Source organism: Furipterus horrens, unplaced genomic scaffold (genome assembly GCF_987537825.1).
Source record: "Furipterus horrens unplaced genomic scaffold, mFurHor1.1.pri manual_scaffold_4, whole genome shotgun sequence".
Taxonomy (NCBI): Eukaryota; Metazoa; Chordata; class Mammalia; order Chiroptera; family Furipteridae; genus Furipterus; species Furipterus horrens.
The window spans coordinates 85209392-85231083 of record NW_028327174.1 but is presented as its reverse complement, the minus strand read 5'-3'; the positions used below and the strand labels follow the sequence as shown (position 1 = coordinate 85231083).

Genomic DNA, 21692 nt, shown 5'->3' with positions numbered 1-21692 from the left:
TCACTACGGTACCATCAATGTTTTCTCTTCAAAAGTACTGTTTCAATGATTCTAAAGCAAGAAATCAGAATACTAAGAAAGAAACCATATTCATTCTGACAATGGGAATGCAAACAACAGAAGTAATGACAAGAGACACACAACCACACAATAGACCTGTGCTGCCCGTCATGGTAACCAGTCCCCACACGTGGCCATTTAAATTAAGTAAAATTAAAGATTTATCTCCTCCACTGCACTAAACACATTTCAAGTGCTCAACTGCCACACATGGCTACTGGCTACCATACAGGAGAGTGTAGACACAGAACACGTCCATCAACACAGCAAATCCTATCAGCATTGCTCTGCAAGAAATTTAATTAACTAATATTTACTGAGTGCTTACAAGAAGGCCCCCTTGATTTATGTGCTTCGACGCAAGGTTATTTGATACATTAAAGTACAAAATGACTGTTAACACAGAGCACTTACTATGTGCCAGGCACTACACTAAACACTTTCCTTCTAATATAAATGAAATAATAATCTCCACATTAACTCCTTGAGGTAGAGACCATTATTTTCCTCTTTTAGAGATGAAAAAACAGACACATAGAGGTTAAATGACTTGCCAAATGTCACACGGGCTAGTTCCAGGAAGAGCCAAAAAGAATCAAGATAGTCTGGCTCCAAAGACCCTCAAAGTTATACTGTCTTTCAATCCCTAAATTTTAGTAATTGTCATTTACTAATTTTACTAAATTTACTAATTTAGCAACAGGGTGATTTTTCTACTCTCATCTGATTATAGGTCAATATCATACAACTGTTGCTTTCTAATTTGTTCTCTAATTCCTGCCACAAAACCACAAAATAAAAAAACACCAGTTTGCTAAAATTATTAATTTTATTCAAAAACTAGGGTTCAATAATTTTATATTAAAACATGGGTATATTATGGAGTAGAATAAAAATTTTTAACATCAAAATTGAGAAATTCTGAGCTTACACAAGCTGTTCTGGGGCACTCCCCAGCTTACCCCAGATATATATTCACTCTCCTCTACCACAAGAGTCACTTTGGTATTAAAAAATGTTTTAAGAATATTAACATATACCCTGCTAGATTATCTACCTTTGTTGAGAATCTCATCGTCTCTTTTTTAACAACTTCAGCAGCCTCCTAACTGGTTTTCTTGTTTCCCTCAGATGAGATTTCACACAGATGCCCATCACATCTGACAAGTCACACTACTGGGTGAATTCAAGCGAATCATTGTGGCAAATGAGGCCCCAGGATAACCCAGCCCCTGCCTATTTCCCGAGGCTCATCTCACACTACTCCCTTCCTCGTTCATCCATTGACTTTCTTCATTCAACAAATATTACTGAGCAACTAATATGTGCAAACAAGGTCCCTAAACTAACACATATTAGGGTCTAGCAAGGAAAGCCATATTTATTAATTAACAGCACAAGTAAATCTAAGATTTTGAATGTGGCAGGTGTCGATGAACCACACAGTTATCTAAGTACAAGACAGGTAAACTTCAGCTTCCAAGGGAGCGAGGGAAGGCTTTCCTGAGAAAGTGACTAAGCAGAAACCTGGAGAATTACGTGAACATGAAGAAAAGCATTTCTGGCTGAGGGAATAGTACACGAAAGAAGAGCAAGACAAGGAAGGACTAAAAGAGAGCTGGTGTGGCTACTGCAGAGAAAAGGCAGCGGGCAAAGAATTCTAAAAAGTTAAGAGTTAAAAAAACAACAACTACTACTTATACACAATGCCTCACAAAGAGCAGTCAGTAACAAACCTCAATTCAAATCTGGGTAATCTGTGACTGAACCCACCATGACACTATGTGCCTCCCCTACAGCACTCTTCATATGTCAGTCCTCAAACTGCTATCAAAACACCTACTATGTGCCAGGCAATGTGCTAGATGCCTTGGACACAACAGTGATTCGACGATAAACAAAACCAAACAAAATTCCTGTCTGCATGGAGCTTACAATCCATGAGGAGTCAATCACAGAATCACACAAATTGCATAAAATTGCGGGTGTAATAAATGTTACTAAAGCAAATGGTACTGAGGAAAAGATTAAGCTAGTTCAGCACAGTCAGGCTCTTTGACAAATTAAACCACTGCACTGAGATCCGAGAAATTAAATGTTAACTAAGCAAAAGAGGAAGCAGAGTGTTCCAAGCCAAGGGAGTGCATGCATGTAAGGCTCTGGAAAGTGGAGATCAACTGTGATAGACTGGAGTATGAGTTGTGCAGTTGCATAGGCCCCAGCTCTTAAAAGGGCTCATCCTTGATCTCATACTGTGTTGCCACCCTAAAATTCTTATTTTTTACACTTGAACTTGTGATTTGTTAAGTGAAGCCCAGTTGGACTATATGGAAGCTATGAAGGAAGACTGGTGGCAAAGCACAAATGTGTAGGCCTCCAGGCAGTCTGGGGCACACAGGCCCCCACAGCAACTTGGGTGGGAGTCAGGCCCACAGTGGGAACAGCTGACCTGCCCATCTCCAGAGTCTGCCCTAAAGTGTTAACTCTCCAGCCTCAGGCAGTAAACTGTGACAGTAAATTAAAAACAAGAAGTACACATGGAGAATGCTATAGAGCATCAGGGACTTATTAGAATTCTTCAGAAAGTTAGAATCTCTGGTTCTCAAAACTGCTACAGCAAAGCAAATATTTACAGGCTTAAAAATTAAATTTAAAGATCATTGCATTTATTATTGAGAAAGACAACCTTATTTTTTTCTTATAATTGAAGATGCAATGCCAGGATGTAAACAGGCATTTCTAATGATATACAAGCCATAATCTATTTGTAGAAAAGCAAGCCAAAAATACCTTATGACCAATCAACATATCGGCCCTGGCCAGTGTGGCTCAGTTGGCTGGAAAGTCTTCCCATAACCTGGAGGCTGTGGGTGCAACTCCCAGCTCTGGCACATGCCTGGGGGTTGGTTGCAGGTTCTGTTCCGGGACATGGTGCATACAAAGCAACCAATGGATGTTTCTCTCTCACATCAATGTTTCTCTCCCTCTCTCCCTCCCTTCCACTCTTTTTCTAAAATAAACAAACATGTCCTCAGGTGAGGAAAAACCAAAGATTTTGCAGATGTGTTATTTATTGTAACATATAAAATTATGAAAATAAAATATTACTCTTTTGCAATGTATAAATTTGTTATTATTCAGAAAGCACTATTACTCTTATTAAATGTTCTAGTGTGTTTTTCCTTCCTAATGCCACGACGCTTTAATACAGTTCCTCATGTTGTGGTGACCCCCAACCATAAAATTATTTTCGTTGCTTCTTCATAACTGTAATTTTGCTACTGTTATGAATCGTAATGTAAATATCTGATATGCAGGATGTATTTTCATTATTATAAATTGAACATAACTAAAGCATAGTGATTAATCACAAAAACAATATGTAATTATATATGTGTTTTCTGATGGTCTTAGGCGACCCCTGTGCAAGGGTCGTTCGACCCCCAGAGGGGTTGCGACCCACAGGTTGAGAAAGGCTGGTTTAATGGCACTTTTTCTGCCTTTTTTTAAAGAAGATTTTTTAAATTTACTTATTATTAGAGAGAGGGGAAGGGAGCGAGGAAGACAGGAAGAGAAACATCAATTAGTTGCCTCTCACAGGCCCCCAACTGGGGAACTGGTCTGCAACCCAGGCATGTGCCCTGGCTAGGAATGAAACCAGCAACCTGAGCCACACCACCCAGGGCTTTCCTGCTTTTTGAACCAAGGACCCCCACCAATTCTGTTGGCAACCCTGGCTGGAAAACAAATACAGTGACAAAAATACCTTCAGGTTGGACTCAGGGAAAGCCAAAAACTGCTGAGCTCAGAGCCTACTGAAACAGCCATTAAAATGAGGGGATGGAATGAGACATGGTCCAGTAAATCAGAACCTTTATAGTTAACACAGGAATTTGCAGCTGTAATAATTACCCCAAGATTGATTGTGCACATTCTAAACTTTGAAAGCCCCTACTCTAGAATATTATTTTTTTGTCACTTTATAATGGGCCTGATTTTTACCACAACTGCAAGTGAACAGACCTTGGCCTAAGAGTAAACCTATATCCCTTCTCCAGAATCAAGTTGATTGTTTTTTAAATAGCTCTTTCTCAAGAGCCTTTTGTCCCTTTACTTGTTAGCAAGGTTATGCTTATAGCAGTGATGAAACAACATGCAAAAAATGGGATAGCTGACATAAATGCAAAACTACAAACCTAGTCTTTACTCATCCCAGCCAGGCAGCTTTTAGTTTTTTAAGATTTTATTTATTATTTTGAGAGAGAGAGGAACGGAGGTGGAAAGAGAGGGAGCGAAACATCAATGCAAGAAAGGAACATCAACTGGTTGCTTCTCATATGAACCCCATCAAACCCACAACTCAGGCACATGCCCTAACAGGGAATTGAAGCAGGACCTTTAGCTCTGCGGGACAACGCCCAACCAGCTGAGCCACATCAATCAGGGCACTTTTACTTCACTTTTCTTATAGAACATTCAAGAAAGTCAACATAGATTTTTAAAAACACATGTAACATTCAATTTTATCAAAATTTTATTATTTGTGATTCAATGATTTCTTATATTGTAAAAAATTCAATCTATATTGAAACTTAGAAATTGAGAAGACTGGCCACATCCAATCCCATTCCCTATGTAGCTCTTCTTAAAAGATTAGTATATATCTTCAATTCTGCTTCTATACATACACAAATATATGTAGACATTTTTCCTTAGAAAACTAAAGCAGATCACATATTCTGTTCTGCACTTTCCCCCCTCAGTTATTTTGAACATCTTTCCATGTCTATTCAGATCTTTCCACTAAAAAGAAATTACGATGTATTAGAGGCACCATTTCTTGAGAGTTCCACAAAATCCTGTTACATAGAATACCACAGTTTATTCAACAAATTTCTTCCAAATACAAATTCACTTTGTTTCAGTTATGTGCTGCTGAAAGGAACAATATATATACCAGAGGCTGAATAAAAGGTTTAAGGTGAAGACAGGGTCAGAAGACATAATACAGACTTTTTTTATCCCTACCAGAGGACATTTTTTTTTTTTCATTGCTTTTAGAGAGGAAGGAGATACATAAACATTTGTGTGAGAGAAACATCAATTGGTTGTCTCCTAGTCACAATGGGATGTGATCATATGCACCTGGGGCAGCGATCGAACCTGCAACCTAGGTATGTGCCCTGACCGGAAATTGAACCCACAACCTTTCGGTTATGGGATGATGCTCCAACCAACTGAGCTCCTTGGGCCAGGGCAACATATAGATTTTTAAGGTTTTGGTACTACCTACCAAAACCTTGTGGATTTTTATACTTCCACTAGTATTCTCAGCTTCCCCACCTTCACAATTTGAAATACAGTATTCCCTCACTTATCGTGGGTATTACATTCTAGACCCCCTGCGACAGGTGAAAATCCACGAAGTAGGAACCTTACATTTATTTTAGTATTTATATATATTTTAAGGCTTTATAAACCCTTCCCACACACTTATAAACCATTCCCAGTTCCTTATTAACCTTTCGCACTCCCTTATCAACCTTTTCCACACTTTTATAAACACTACTTATGTTCTTAAACATATTCTACACTCTTAAACCTACAAAACTTTAACAACATACGTATACAGTACGGCAAAATCCTGCAATATAGTGAAAAATCCACAATAAATATATTTTTTAGTATATTTTATTGAATATGCTGTTACAGTTGTCCCAATTTCTTCTCTCTGCTCCCCTCCACCCAGTGACCACCCATTCCTCCAGTTGTACCCCCTCAGTCCATGCCCATTGCTTGTGCATGTAGTTCTCAACATCTTCCTGTCCACTCCACTCCCTCCTACTATGCTTCTTAATTTCTGCATCATCTCCGTCCCTTTCCCCACTTCTACCTCCCCGCTAACCTCCCCCCAATATGTTCCCCATACCTGTAATTCTTTTCCCATTCTCGTTGCCTACTTAGTTTGCCTTTGTTTCGATTCCCTAGCTTCTGTTGTTGGTTGCTGTGATAGTTTTCATTTTAATGTTCACAATTTTGATCCTCCTAAACAAGTCCCTTTAACATCTCACATAACAGTGGTTTGGATCTAATGAACTCCTACAGTTTTACTTTCTCCTGGAAGCACTTTCTCTGCCCTTCTATTCTGAATGACAGCTTTGCTGGATAGAGTATTCATGGCTATAGGTTTTTGATTTTTATTACGTTGAATATTTCTTGCCAATCCCTTTTGGCCTTCAGAGTCTCCTTTGAGAAATCAGCTGATAGTCTAATTGGGACCCCTTTGTATGTAATTCTCTTCTTCTCTCTTGCTGCTTTTAAGATTCTCTCTTTATCCTTAATTTCTGACATTTTGATGATAATGTGTCTTGGTATGGTTCTCCCAGGGTCATTTATTTGGAACTCTCTGTGCTTCCTGGACCTGTAAGTCTATTTCCTTCCCCAAGTTCAGGAACTTCTGCTTCATTATTTTTTCACATAATTTTTCTAATTCTAGTTCTTCTTCTTCACCTTCTGGCAACCCTATAATTCGGATGTTCACTCATTTATAGTTGTCCCATAGGTTTCTGAGCTTCTCCTCATTTTCCTCACTTTTTGTTTCCTCTTTCTACACTGGCTGTTTGTTCCTTCCCTATGTTCTGATTTGTTGATTTGATCCCTGGTTTTCCTTCCCTCACCACTTATTTTGTATGTGTTTTCGTTCATTTCAGCAGGACTAGCCTTCATTACTTCCCTGTCTTAAGTCCCGCTGTTATTTCTGTAAGCTGTATTATAACTATAGTTCTGAACTGAGCCTCAGAAAGGTTATCTATCTGTTCGTTAATTCATGTACTTGCTTTCTGGTCAGCTGCGTGATTGGGATCTCTATCATTATCCCTGTCATCCAGGCAGTTTTTTTGCTTCCTGGGCGGGGCTGTCACACCTCCTACACTATAGCGGGCGGAGCCACATGCACGCATCACTACTGAGTGACCCTTCTCACCACACTGTGGCACTTTGTGTGGGGGCAGGGGTCCAAGATAGATTCCTGTCGTTCTCTCTCTGCTGAGAGACTGGGAGCCTCCTCCTCCGTCCCCATACCCTCTGGGCCTCACAGTCCTAGGCAATGGGGGTCTGCCTTCCCCAGCATTGGAATCGCGAGCTGACAGGTTTGGTCGCAGCTAGGGGTGCTCCCAGGCGCTTCTCACCTCCCCTTAAATACGGGTGTCTGTGCTTACCGCAGTCCCGCCGCCTGTCGCTGCAGCTCCCGCCGCCAGCACAGCTTAACCTCTCCACCCCGGCTTCACCCCTCCTACCAGTCCAGAGGAGAACCACTTGTTTATAATTTCATACACTGGACTTCCATGTAGCTTAATTTTCTGGAACGTCTGGTCATTTCTCGTTTTGCAGTAATTGTAGTCCTTCTTAGTTGTGGAGGGAGATGGAGAGTGTCAGTCTAAGCCTCCATCTTGGCCTAAATATAATACTTTTTAAAACCCCATGATACAGTGAGGCTGCAGTAAGTGAACTGCAATATAGCAAGGGACTACTGTACCACTTTAATCACAGTTCTGGTTCTGAACTACTCTTTTCCAGCTCTCTATTCTCTTCCCATGAGAGTGCTACAATGTTTTAATTAAGCAGCTTTCAAATACATTTCAACAACTGGTACATCAAGTCCCTCAAATCTTTTTATTTTTTTTTTTCAAGTTCAGAAACTTAATGTTGATATAATGTTAATATTATCTTGTTCTGGTACATTTTATTGATGATGCTATCACAGTTGCCCCACGTTTTTCCCTTTTGTCCCTTCTGCCCAGTATTTCCCTTCCCTCCAGCAATCACCCTTGCCCCCGGCCCCCTTCCGGCCTTAGTTCATGTCCATTATTCGTGAATATTTCTTTGGCTTCTCCATTTCCTATACGACTCTTAATATCCCCCATCTATTTTGTACCTACAAATTATGCTTCTTAATCCCTGTATCTTTTCCCCCAAACTCCCTCACCCAGCTAATAACCCTCCAAATGATCTCCATATCTATGATTCTGATCCTGTTCTAGTTGTTTCCTTTGCTTTTGTTTTTAAGATTCAATTGTTGATAGTTGTAAGTTTGTTGTCCTTTTACTTTTCATAGTTTTGATCATCTTCTTTTTCATAAATAAGTCCCTTTATATTTCATATAAGGGCTCGGTGATGATGAACTCCTTTAGCTTTACCTTGTCTGGGTAGCACTTTATCTGCCCTTCCATTCTAAATGATAGGTTAGCTGGATAGAGTAATCTTGGTTGCAGATCCTTGTTTTTCATCACTTTGAATACTTCTTGCCACAGGCCCTTCTTGCCTACAAAATTTCTTTTGAGAAATCAGCGGACAGTCTTATGGGAACTCCTTTGTAAGTAACTCTTCTTTTCCCTTGCTGCTTTTAAAATTCTCTTTATCTTTAACTTTTGGCATTTTAATTATGACATGTCTTGGTGTGGTCCTCTACGGTCGACCTTGTTTGGGGCTCTCTGTGCTTCCTAGACTTGTATGTCTTATTTCCTTCACCAAATTATGTAAGTTTTCCTCCATTATTTTTTCAAGTAAGTTTTCAATTTCCTGCTCTTCCTCTTCTTCTTCTGGCATCCCTATGATTCAGATGTTGGCACTTCAGGAGATGTCCCAGAGTCTTCTTAACCCTTTGAGTGCCAACGTCTCTGTGAACGACGCTGACAAATTTTCCCAAAAGTGCCAGTGTCTCTCTCAGTGACTCTTTCTTTGATGGCTATGAATGTAAATAACAATGGAATAATTTGTATTTTATGTTTTGTTCTCTTTTTGTACCTCAGGTTATATTATATATTGATATAATTTTTTCTCATGTTGATCCAAATTTCGAATTACGCATGGCACTCAAAGGGTTAAACTCTCATTTTTAAAAAAATTCTTGTTTCTTAATTTTGTTCTGGTTGAATGTTTACTTCTACTTTATGTTCCAAATAGTTTATTTGAATCCTGGCTTCCTTCCCATCACTGTTGGTTCCTTGTATATATTTTTTTATTTCACTTTGTATAACCTTCACTTCTTCCTTTATTTTGTGGCCATACTCAATCATTTCTCTGAGCATTCTTATCACCAATGTTTTGAGCCCTGCGTCTGATAGGTAGGCTATCTCCTTTTCCCTTAGTTCTCTTTTTGGAGCTTTGATCTGTTTTCATTTAGGCCATATTTCTTTGTCTCCTTAATTTGGCAGTCTCCCTGTGTATGCTTCTGTGTATTAGTTAAAGCTACCACACCAGTAACATTGTAAGGGGCAGAGCCTTAGGTATTAGACAGTTTGAGGAAACCGGTTTTATCACTTTGTGGTTCTTATGTGGGGGAGGGGTCAGAGAGGGAACAATGCCACTTGCTCAGCACTCACCCCTTTTCCACTCACTTAATCCACTTCACATATGCGACTGTCACTCCTTTAGCTGTTGCCCTGGTGATGGTTTCCAGGCATGTGACCCTGACAAGGAAGAATTAGCAACCTTTCGCGTTGCTGAATGATACCCAACCAAGTGAGCAACACCAATCAGGGTTGCTTATTGATTTTAGAGGAAAAGGGAGAGAGAGAAAGAGAGGGGGGAGACAGAAACATCAATGTGATAGGAAAACATTGATTCATTGCCTCATATATGTACCCGACCAGGGATTAAACCTCCAGCCTAGGTATGTGCCCTGAACAGGAACAGAACCCACGACTTTTTGGAGTTGAGGAGGATGCTGCAGCCAAGTGAGCAACTCAGCAAGGGTCATTCTTTTTAAAAATATTCCTTGTTATTCTTATATAATTATTCTTCCAGATGTATTTTCTATTTATTGATAATTAATTAAGTTGTTTTTCTCCCACCTCAAAAAAGGGTGAGGAACTGCCACCCAAACCAAATTAACTCATTGGACTGAGAAATGCAGACCTCATTTAATTCTGAACTTCTATTATTTTCTTCAAATAAGCTATATAGTTTTATTCATAAAATGTTGCATTTTCTTATTAAACAGTACCCTATAATTTATTCCTACAGTTTTATTCCTTGTGTTGAGGTGGTTTCCATGACTCCCACCACCATTTTAAAGTTAATCATTACTGGTATAAAGAAAAATTTGCAGTTGGCTTATTTGTCCTATATCCAACAACGTTACCTAACAACTATGGGTCTAATAGTTTTATAGTTACTTTCTTTGGAATATTTTTCCTGAACATCACCTGCAAATAATCACCTTTACTTTTTTCCAATAGTTGTACTTACTCCTTTTTATTATCTTACTGTATCAGCTAGGATCTCCAGAAGTGAAGAATATTAGTTATATCAGGACTTCCTATTTTACTCTTAAGAATATCAGCATTTACTAGTGGTTTCAAAAAAGTTTTAATTATATTTTTATCAATTCCTAGTATACTGAATTTTTAATCATAAAATGCTGTTAAATTTTATCAACTGCCTTTTAGCTATCTATGGATGATTTCAAAGGTCTTTTGACATTTCTTCTCTGGATCACTCGCTATGTTCCAATTCGCTGAGTCTGACACAAGCCAAACTGCAAAATACACATATAATTGAACTGAATTTTATATAAATATTTCCAACTATCTATAGTTTTTTTGAAAAAATGAATTCTGTTAGTGCCAGTTTTCTGATATCTAGTGCCAGAACAAACAAAAAGGTTGAAATAAATAAGGCTTACTGAATATAACGCATCTTTCCAATAAGAAAAGTAAATGCTACTGATAAGAACTCTTAATTTTATGTCATGTGTGTTACTGATTACAATAAACAAACAAATAAATAAAAGCACCGTACCTTATACAAGGGAGGGGCTCAGGAAATTCTACTAGATAAATGATCAACTTTCTCCAAACATGCTGCATTTGGTTCTCCGCAGCCTTCATGCAAATAGATCCCTCTAGCTGGGATACCTGGGTTATCCAACTAGAAAACTGCAATTTGCTCTTCACAATTCAGCTAAAGGATCACCTGCTCCCAGAAGCCATTTCAAGGTCCCCACCTCATTCTAAGACAGACGTCCCTCCTCTCAAAGAACACTAGGATATACTTCTATTACAGTATCGCCTAACAATTACTAATAGTTTTGTCTTTCTCCCCTATTAGACTACGTCACCCTTAAAAACAAGGCCTTTCTCCTGTCTCCTCAGCAAATATAGCACTGTGCTTCCCAAATACACACTGAAGAAATGCTCCAGAATAAACAAATGGCCAGCGATTGAATTTGGGTCCAAACTGGCTATATGACTGCAGGCTAATCATTAACCATATTTGAATCCTGGATTTTGTAATTTATACAGTTTAAGACTATCTTTTCCTACTTACTTCACAGGATCAATGTACGAATCAAATATTATGATATGAATATTTTTATATAGCACAATTTTGCAGATGCTTTCAAAACATACACATTTCATTATATTAAAAACTATCAAAGCCAATCATGAATCACTTTCATTAAAATTTCATTTAGATCTATTAAAATCCACTCTGGACTTCCATCCAAGATGGAGGCCTAGACTGACACACCCTGTCTCCCTCCACAACTAAGAAGGACTACAACTACTGCAAAACCAGAAATAACCAGAAGTTCCAGAAAATAAAGCTACATGGAAGTCCAACATATGAAGTTATAAACAAGTGGTGCTTGTCTGGATGGGTAGGGGGGCAAAGCTGGGGTGGAGAGGTCCACCTGTGCTGGCGGCGGCAGCAGCGGTGAAGGGCGGCAGGACTGCGGTAAGCACAGACACCCGTATTTAAGAGGAAGCAAGAAGCGCCTGGGGAGAACCCCTAGCTGTAGACCAAACCTGTCAGCTCGCAATTCCAACGCTGGGGAAGCCAGACCCCCATTGCCTCAGACTGTGAGGACTGAAGGGCGTGGGGACGGAGGAAGAGACTCCCAGTCTCTCAGCAGAGAGTGAATGGCAAGAATCCATCTTGGACCCCTGCCCCCACATAAAGCGCCACAGTGTGGTGAGAAGGGTCGCTCAGTAGTGATGAGCGCACGGGGTTCCGCCCATATAGCATAGGAGGTGTGACAGCCCCGCCCAGGAAGGAAAGGTAAACAAAAAACTGTCAGGATGGCAGGGATCATGATAGAGATCCCAATCGCGCAGCTGACCAGACAGCAAATATGTGATCTATCGGACCAGCAGATAGATAATCTTTCTGAGGATCAGTTCAGAGCTATAGTTATAAGAAAGCTTACAGAAATAACAGCAGATTCTTAAACAAGACAGGGAAGGAATAAAAGCTAGTCCTGCTGAAATGAACGAAAACACGTACAAAACAAGTGGTAAGAGAAGGAAAACCAGAGATCAACTCAACAAATCAGAACATAGGGAAGGAACAAACAGTCAACCAGTGCAGAAAGAGGAAACAAAGAGTGAGGAAAATGAGGAGAGGCTCAGAAACCTATGGGACAGCTATAAGCGGGCCAACATCCGAATCATAGGGTTACCAGAACGTGAAGAACTAGAAATTCAAAATTTATGAGAAAAAATAATGAAGCAGAACTTCCCTAACTTGGAGAAGGAAAAGGAATTACAAGTCCAGGAAGCATAGAGTTCCAAATAAACTGGACGGAGGGAGAACCACACTAAGACACATTATCATCAAAATGTCAAAAATTAAGGATAAAGAGAGACTCTTAAAAGCAGCAAGAGAGAAGAAGAGAATTACATACAAAGGCGTCCCAATAAGACTATCAGCTGATTTCTCAAAAGAAACTCTGCAGGCAAGAAGGGACTGGCAAGAAATATTCAAAGGAATGAAAAGCAAAAACCTACAGCCACGATTACTCCATCCAGCGAAGCTGTCATTCAGAATAGAAGGGCACAGAAAGTGCTTCCAGGAGAAAGTAAAACTGAAGGAGTTCATTAGATCCAAACCACTGTTATATGAGATGTTAAAGGGATGTGTTTAAAGAAGATCAAAACTATAAACATTAAAATGAAAACTGTATCACAACAACCAACAACAGAAGCTAGGGAATCGAAACAAAGGCAAACTAAGTAGGCAATGAGAGTGGAAAAAGAATTATAGGTATAGGGAACATACTGGGGGGAGGTCAGCAGGGAGGGGCAAGGGGGAAAGGGAGGGAGATGGTGCAGTAATTAAGAAGCATAGTAGGGGGAGTGGAGTAGACAGGAAGATGTTGAAAAGAACTATATGCACAACCAATGGGCATGGACTTAAGAGGGGACAACTGGAGGGAGGGGGGGTCAATAGGTGGAGGGGAACAAAGGAAAAGAAATTGGGACAAATGTAACAACATAATCAATAAAACATATTAAAATAAAATAAAATCCACTCTCATTTTAAGATAAATATGCAATTACTTTCCTATAATATACCAGGTAACATACGTGCTGTGCACTATCTTACATCATCACTCACTCAAGACAATCTCTAATAGCTCAAGGGATCCAGGGGGACAAAAGCAAGGAAAATGAGACTTCCAGTCAAGATGCAGGTATAGGTAAACACAGTTCGCCTCCTTGTAAAACCACATCAAAATTACAACTAAACTATAGAACAACCATCACGCAGAACTGTCAGGCACCACATTGACTGGAAGACCGACAACTATGGAATTAAACAAACCACGTACATCCAGACTGGCAGGAGAGGCGGGCATATGGAGACACAGAGACACCCAACGGGCTGGTCCCACACCCATGTACGGTGTTAAAAATTTGAGGGGGATATCTCAGGAGAGAGGGGTCCTAGTCCCACACCAGGCCCCCTAAGCCCAGTGTTCCAGTGCCAGGAAGCTAAGCCCCCATAACTTCTGGTTTTAAAAGACAGGTGGGAGTGAGTCAATGGAAAAAACTGCTGGACTCCCTAGCAGTTCCTCTTAAAGGGCCAATATACAGATTACTCGGAAACATTCCCTCTCAGCTCCAGCACTAGGGTAGCAGTTTGAAAGGAACCAGTGCCATACAAGGAGGAATGAAGTATCTGGCATCAGGGCGAGAGCTGGGGAACTGCTTTCACCCAGACAAAACTGCGGCAGAGGCCATTGTTCCTTTTATAAGCCCTCCCCCCACAGAGCCACAGAGCTGGTAGGCAGGTGCCATATTTGAGACTCCATCAACTTGGCTCACACTGTTTGCCCCACCCTGGTGATTCCCTGAGTCTCCACCCCATCCAACTCACCCGCCCACCCAAGCTATTTACAGTGGCTTTTCCTTATGAATTCCTTGTTTAGGCTCATGATTCAGGTCTTCCTAAATCCCTTCAAACAAGCAACACCTAGCCTCATACCTCTTTCTAAGTGGCCCCAGGCCCAGTACTAGTAGCAGCTGGCCTCGGTTCACAGCCTTGCCTTACTTGGGCACCTCCAAGCCCAGCACAAGTAGAAGCCATCCACAGATCACTTTAGAGCTTATGCCAAGTAGACCCAGAAAGAACATAGGTAGTGGTTGGCCTTGGCCTGCACCACCCAGGAAAACCCAGTGGACCGCTACTGATCACATCGAAGAGCCACCACCCAACCACGTCCACAAGTGACACGCTCAAGGGGTGGACTCAGCAGGCTTCACAGCCCTGCTGAAGTCCTGCTCTGAGGAGTGGACCGCTGCAAAGCTGATCCTCCATGGAGGGCGGAGGTTGGTGGTCAGTGGTCACACCAGTCCTTGCAGCTGACTGGCCTGGGTAAATCCCTCTCATTGACCTGCCAACAGCAACCAAGTCTCAACTACAAGAGGAGCATGTACTCAGCCTACACAAAGGGCGCCCCTCAAGTACCCAGGTTCAGTGATAGGGGAGGCTATGCCACTGGATCTTACTGCATTAGGTCATGCTACCAAGACAGGGAGCTCTACCTAATTCATAGAAACAAACACAGAGAGGCTGCCAAAACGAGGCAACAAAGAAACATCGCCCAAGTGGAAGAACAGAACAAAACTCCAGAAAAAGAGCTAAATGAAATGGAGATAAGTGATCCAGCAGATGCAGAATTCAAAACACTGGTTATAAGGATGCTCAAGTAACTTAGTGAGTACCTCAACAGCATAAAAAGATCCAGTCAAAAATGAAGGCTACAATAATCGAAACAAAGAACAATTTACAGGGAATTGACAGTAGAGTGTATGAAGCCAATAATCAAATCAATAATTGGGAATATAAAGAATCCAAAAACAAAAAAGAAAACACCACCACGAGGATAATGTAAGGAGCCTCAGGGACAACTCCAAGTGTACCAACGTTTGCATCATAGGGGATACCAAAAGAAGAGAAAGAGTGAAAAACTGGAAATCTATTTGAAAAAAATAATGAAAACTTCCCTAATTTGGAGAAGAAAGCAGATGTGCAAATCCAGGAAGCAAAGAGTCCCAAACAAGTTGGACCCAAAGAGGCCCACTCCAAGACACATCATAATTAAAATGCCAAAGGTTAAAGATAAAGAGAAAATCTTAAAAGCAGCAACAGAAAAGCAGTTAGGTCCCATATAGGGGAGTTCCCATAAGGCTGTCAGCTGATTTCTCAAAAAAAAACTTTGCAAGCTAAAAGGGACTGGGGCAAGAACTATTCCAAATGATGAAAAGCAAGGACATACAGCCAAGATTGCTCTAACCAGCAAAGATATTATTTAGAATCAAAGGGTAGATAGAGAGCTTCCCAGACAAGAAAAAAGTAAGAGTTCATCATCACCAAACCATTATTACATGAAATGTTAAGGGGACTTATTTTAAGAAAAGGAAGATCAAAACTATGAACAATAAAATGGTAATAAATACACATCTATTAACAACTGAATCTAAAAAACAAACTAAGCAAAGGACAGAGACAGAATCATGGAGAGAGAATTTTGATGGTTGCCAGATAAGTAAGGGGTTTGGGGGAATGGGTAAAGAAGTCAGGGGATTAAGAATTACAAATTGGTAGTTATAGAATAGCCATGGGGATGTGAAATACACCATAAGAAATGGAGTAGCCAAAGAACTTAAATGCATGACATATGGACATGAACAAAAGTGTGAGGATTGCCTGAGGGAGTGGGGGGGTGCTTGGTGGATGGGGCAAAGGGGGAAAACTTGGGTCACCTGTAATAGCATAATAAAATATAACTTAAAAAAATAAGTTCATATATAAAAAAAATTTTTTTTAAAGGAAAATCAAGACAATAAAAAATTATTTGTATTTACGGTTCAAACAGATGCAATATAAATACTAAAGGAATACTGAATTTTTGCAATATGGTGTCTCTAAAATCAAAGCACACCCTACAATTTATTTCTATTCACCTAAAAAAAGACAATGAAAACAAATTTCCTTCAAAATCCATCCACAATAAGGTGAACAAATAAAGTGCAAAAGGGTATGGACCAAACAATCTCATTTATGTAAATAAAAATACATTTAAAAAATGATGTATGGATGCTCTGATATGCTTAGAGGTTTTCACTATAGATATGGAAGAAAGTCACCTCTGAAGACAGGGAATAGGAACTTGAGGAACTTTTATTTTCCTGTATACATCTTTCTGCACAGCTAGAATTTCTTATTGTTCAGAAATGTATCTCTAAGATTTTATTCTTAAATCAAAGAAAATATTTAGTCTATCATTTATGCCAAAAACCCCTATATAATGTATATTGTAAAAGTATAGGAAAAAGGATCAAAGTATATTCAAATTTAATGTGCATTACTTAGGAACTCACTTTTTATTCTGTACATTTGTATGATATTCATATACTTTAAAATAACGTTCCAGTATTACTATTATAATTTTTAAATTAACATAAAATGCAGCTACAGCATCAAATATTCAGGTTTGTAAATGTAACCTGCTAAATTCTTGGCCAGAGAGACTCTCAATGATGAGAATGTTAGCAAAGAACTGTGGTCAACTTTACTTTCTCTGGTATGCATTAACTATCCTCTCAAAAATGTAAGTTAGGTATCTTAAACAAAAGCCAGTTAACTAGAATCTCTTGGAAAAGACATTTTCAGGCTCTATTTAAACAATGTTCCACTTGCACAATTTTCACAGCAGATAATTTCACTTGCATACTGTTACTAATTTACAAAAGTCCTCCCTTGTTGTAGTTCTTTCACCTTCAAATTTATTTTCTAGTGCTCTAACCAGTGTGACTCAACTGGTTCGGCACCATCCTGCAAAACAAAAGGTCACCGATTTGGTTCCCAATCAGGGCACGTGCCTGGGTTACGGGCCCAATCACGGGTACAGCATATGCAAGAGGCAACCAATCTATGTTTCTGTCACACATCGATGTTTCTCTCCTTTCTCCCTCCCTTCTCCTGTCTCTAAAAATAAATAAATAAAATCTTGAATAAAAATTATTCTCTAGCAAGTAACCTGCCTTGAATCAGAAGATTAAATAGTGTTCTGTTACTACTTTTCTAAGGGAATTCATTCACATTGAAAATCCATAAATATCAAAAATACTCTAAAGGGCCCGGCCGCTGTGGTTCACTTGTTTGGGTATTGGCCCACAAACCCAAAAGGTTGCCAGTTTGATTTGTTTGGGTACTGGCCTGGGTTGCAGGTTCAATCCCCAATCAGGGCGTGTACAGAAGGCAGCCAGTCAATGTTTCTCTTTAACATCAATGCTTCTCTCCCTCTCTCTCTCCCTTCTCCTCTCTCTAAAATTAAAAAAAAAAAAAAAATTTTTAATTTAATAAATACTCTAACAGGCCAATATACTACTTTACCTGGCAGCTCATCCAATAACCTAAACAGGATTGAATAAAGATGTTCAGTCAACTACAGTATCTAAAAACACATTTCAAAATTTCCCATCAAGTGATAAAACGTAACATTTATGGTGTTATAACATGTGGAATCTACGAAGCAATAGGGTTCTGGAATGGGATTCTGGTGCTCTGGGTTCTGGATCAGTCTTATCACTAATTTGTTCTGTGACCTACCTTTGGCAAGTCACTTCTACCTCTTTGAACCTCAGTTTCCCCATCTGTAGAATGGAAGGGAGAATGCTTAGACTAGGTTCTTATATTTCAAGGACTCTACTTCCTGAGAAAAGCTGATAAAAAGCTATAGACTCTATTCCCAAAAATGTATGTATGCACCTAAAAAATTTGCTTACAATTTTCTTCTGATACCCATCATGGACTCCCTAAGATCTTTTGTACAAAAAGATGTCTTAGGATTGTTCTACACACTAAAACTCTTCCACTGATTTTCATGAAATACACCAAATGGAAAATTAAGCAAAAATAGCTGAAAGACATGACTACTTACTTTGAATCCCAAAACATATTAAGAGCTAAAATATATAACAAATTTCTGTAAACAAGGTTTCCTCAGATATTCATCTGACCCACAGGTGAATAAACAAAAAAATCGTCCATTCTTTTCTGTAATATTCTGACGCTTAAATAAGCGGAGACTTAACAATCTTAGCTACCCCCCAATGAATTAATTTTCCTGTTTTCTAGTCCCATCACCCTAAAGGTTAAGAACAACAGACTAGTAACAGACAGACCTGAGTTGGAGTCCCCTTCCCTTGAAAATTTGGGTCAATTACTTAGCATCTACACATTTGAATCTATAAAATGAAAATGGAAGTACCTCCTAAAGTTACTGAGGTAAAAATGCAAAGTGCCTGGCATACGGCCTCACACACAGTAAGCACTTAATAATGTGAACTATTATTAATAATAAATTGGAATGCAGCTACCGTACTAAGAAATAATGCAGTAACTGCTACTCTTACACATTTTTGGTACACATTTTTTCATTGTTAAGTAGAAATTTCTAAAACAGAATTTCCTATTTTTAATAACATTTTTTCTATAGTTTTCTCTGGAAAGACTAAAAGTATGTAAACTTCTCTCTCTTTGACATATACAAGAGGTGGTGAGGTGCAATGGAAAGAAATCCAGCTTTAGAGACAGGCAGATCTGAGTTGTAGACCTAATTCAGCAGCTCAGTAATTACATAATCCAGGCCATGAAAACTCTCTCAACCTTGTAAATCTGTTGCAAGGAATCGTCGTCGTCGTTGGCAGCCGTCCGTCTCGAGAGACGATGGTGTAGCTTCTTAAGAGTCCATCTGCACCGCCGAGAATGGTTGTGCAGTCCGACTCGGGAGTGACACGGTATCTGTCTCCTCCCGTGTTGAAGTGAAGCTGAAGCTACAGAGCCTGGGCAGGGTGATATGGAGGGTCTGCTGTTGCCCATGCAGCAGACCCCCCCTCTCTTCGCAGCTGAAGGATCCAAGGGAAAGACGGAGTCGATACAGCTTGGCTTCAGGTGCGCCGCAGGAGTTGCCGGTGTTGACTACAACATCAAACCACCTTAGGGACTCCGGCTCCGGATTTTCTGTCGGGGTTTACTCCCTTAGCCTTTCCCCTGAAGAGGTATGCCGCAAGGCAGCGGAGGTTTTTTGGAATCAGAGTTTTCCTTCTCTGTGTTGCAAGGAATACTAAGTACATAAAGCATCAAGCACAGTATCTGGTATGTAATATGCACTCAATAAACAGCACTTACGACTATTTTCTCAGCTACCCCTCACAGGCGATAAAACCAGCTTTGCAAGGGAGAGGGAAAGCACAGGCAAGCACAAATCATGATACTCAGGCCAATGAAGAAGGACACTAATTTTCTCTTATCAATGAGAGAAATACAGTCGTGGTTTTTGGGTCACATACTCCTTCCGGAGTCTAATGAAAAACGGGGCTCCTAGAAGAACTTCCCCAGTATTTCAGTAAATTCTTAATGTCTGGGGTCTCAAGAACTTGTATTAAGAGGGAAACTAGGTAGTTTTTTCTGGGTTTAATTGCAAGAATCTGAAAACGTTATACTCAGTTTTGTGACAAAATGATTCATTCAATTTTGCCCAGAATGAAGCAAGTAAATCCTGCTTTTTATTATACTTCTCAATTTCATGACCTATCTGTCGTATGCGAAAATAAATCTTGGTAAATGAAACTACAAGCTGTGCTAGAATTAGTTCAAATATCTTTAAGTGTGATGTTCGAACACATAACCTAAACACCGAACCAAAAGGAAAAAAAGTACGAAAGGATAACAAACCTGGAAGCAGCAGTTAATTCTTAGAAACGCCTTATCAATTCAAGGAATTTAATGACCTTCTAAATTTAAAAAGAAATCTACAAACAAGGAAGTCATCATTTAAAAAGCAAATCTTAGCCAGCAACTACACCCAGTTTACCGAGTTAACGAATATAGCCTAACCGGACTTCCCCGTCCAAGGAATCCTTTTTAATCCTTTATTCTTCCCAAACTCCCTGGATGAATAACCCACTCATCTGTTTAATGTGTCATGTCAGAATGAAGTGGACGCGCGAACCACGGGGAGTACCGGACAAAATTTGGCTCCAAGGTCCTTGGTCCCAAAGAGTCCCCTTCCCTCCCGCTGCCGCCTTTCCACGTGCTGGCGATGCGGTGGCCCCAGGAGACTGCAGGCCAGGGGACGCACTTGAGAACCCGAGGAACCAGAACGCAGGGGGGCTAACAGCGCCGGGCAGGGACAGGCCTTCCCTCCTTCCCTAGCCCAGGGTGAGTGCAGTACGATGGATCCCACAATCCGGGAAACCCTCGTCCCACAACCGTACATCCCCGAGATAGACAACCCCCAGGACTGGGGTCGGGCAACAGGACAGCAGCATAACACTACTGTACCACGCCATGCTGCCGCCTCCCTCGTGGGTCCCCAGTCGGATGGGCGGGCGCGGAGGCTGGGGCGGGGCAGCGCGCTCACCATTAGAACTTTGGCCGCATTCTCCAGCTGAGCAATTACTTCTGGGGGGCCCAGCGTCGCCGCCATCATGGTCTCTCTTCAATGACGCGCCATCCAGTGCATTCTGGGAGCGGCGCCGTTGCCGACCAATCGGCGCACACCCCGCCCCCGCGCTCCCCAGACGGCTCGGGATGACGACAAAGACTGGTAGGCGGAGCGAGGACGGAGTGGGGCTTGGGTACCCAATCCGGGGTGGATGGGGGGCGGGGGGACCAGGAGGTGGGGACGGGGTCAGGATTGGGATTGCGGAGCGGGACGAGGAGGGGTCGCTGCCGGTTTCTGTTCTCGGGTGCAGTTCTGCGCCGAGCCGTGGTTCCCTCAGTGACACCGATCCAACGTTACCGTGCGGACGCTGGCCGTCTCCTCCGTTTCCCAGCCCACCCTGTGGTCTGCGCCAGGAAGCCTGGGAGCCGAATCCCGGGGCGCACCCCGCCCCCTAAAACGTGCCACGTGCGTTCCAGCCTCCGTTCCTCGGCCACAGCTCCGCACTTAGGGAGGCCGTGGGGAAGACTTAGTCCCGATGCGTTTGCACCGCGGGCCGCCGACACCCTTGCGGAAAAACCTATCTTCTCTCTAGCCAAGGCTCTCAGTCCTTAACCGGAGAGGGGGAAGCAGGGACCCGGGCTAACTGCCTGCTTCACTCACGGAGTGAGAGCTGGGGCCTCTAGGCCTCCAGCTCTGTCGTGTTCACGGGATTGATCGTGTTAATTCTGGGCCGGTGTGGAGAGGCTATTGGAGTTCCTAGTAATGCACCTTGCCCTCCTTCAGTCCGCTTTACAATGTTCAGAGCCATGGTCCTCAGAAGAGCCTGTTAAGGAGCCAAGCGGGACTCCTTCACGTGGAACCTTGTTGTATGACCCAACAATTAGTGTTGAGA

The 21692-nt window shown here is 41.1% G+C and overlaps 1 protein-coding gene across 3 annotated transcripts in view; it reads right to left on the bottom strand.

Annotated features, from left to right (window-relative positions):
• Positions 1–20859, bottom strand: part of XPO4 (exportin 4) — a 126653-nt gene extending 105794 nt beyond the window's left edge. For 2 of the 3 annotated variants that reach the window (XM_090273684.1, XM_090273686.1), the window contains exon 1: positions 20777–20859. In XM_090273684.1, the coding sequence (XP_090129810.1) occupies positions 20777–20845 (69 nt within the window). In that variant the 5' untranslated portion in view covers positions 20846–20859. Of the gene's footprint in view, positions 1–17961; positions 18006–20776 lie in introns of all 3 variants that reach the window. The other variant, XM_090273687.1, reaches the window with a different exon arrangement.
• Between the last annotated feature and the right edge of the window lie 833 nt (positions 20860–21692).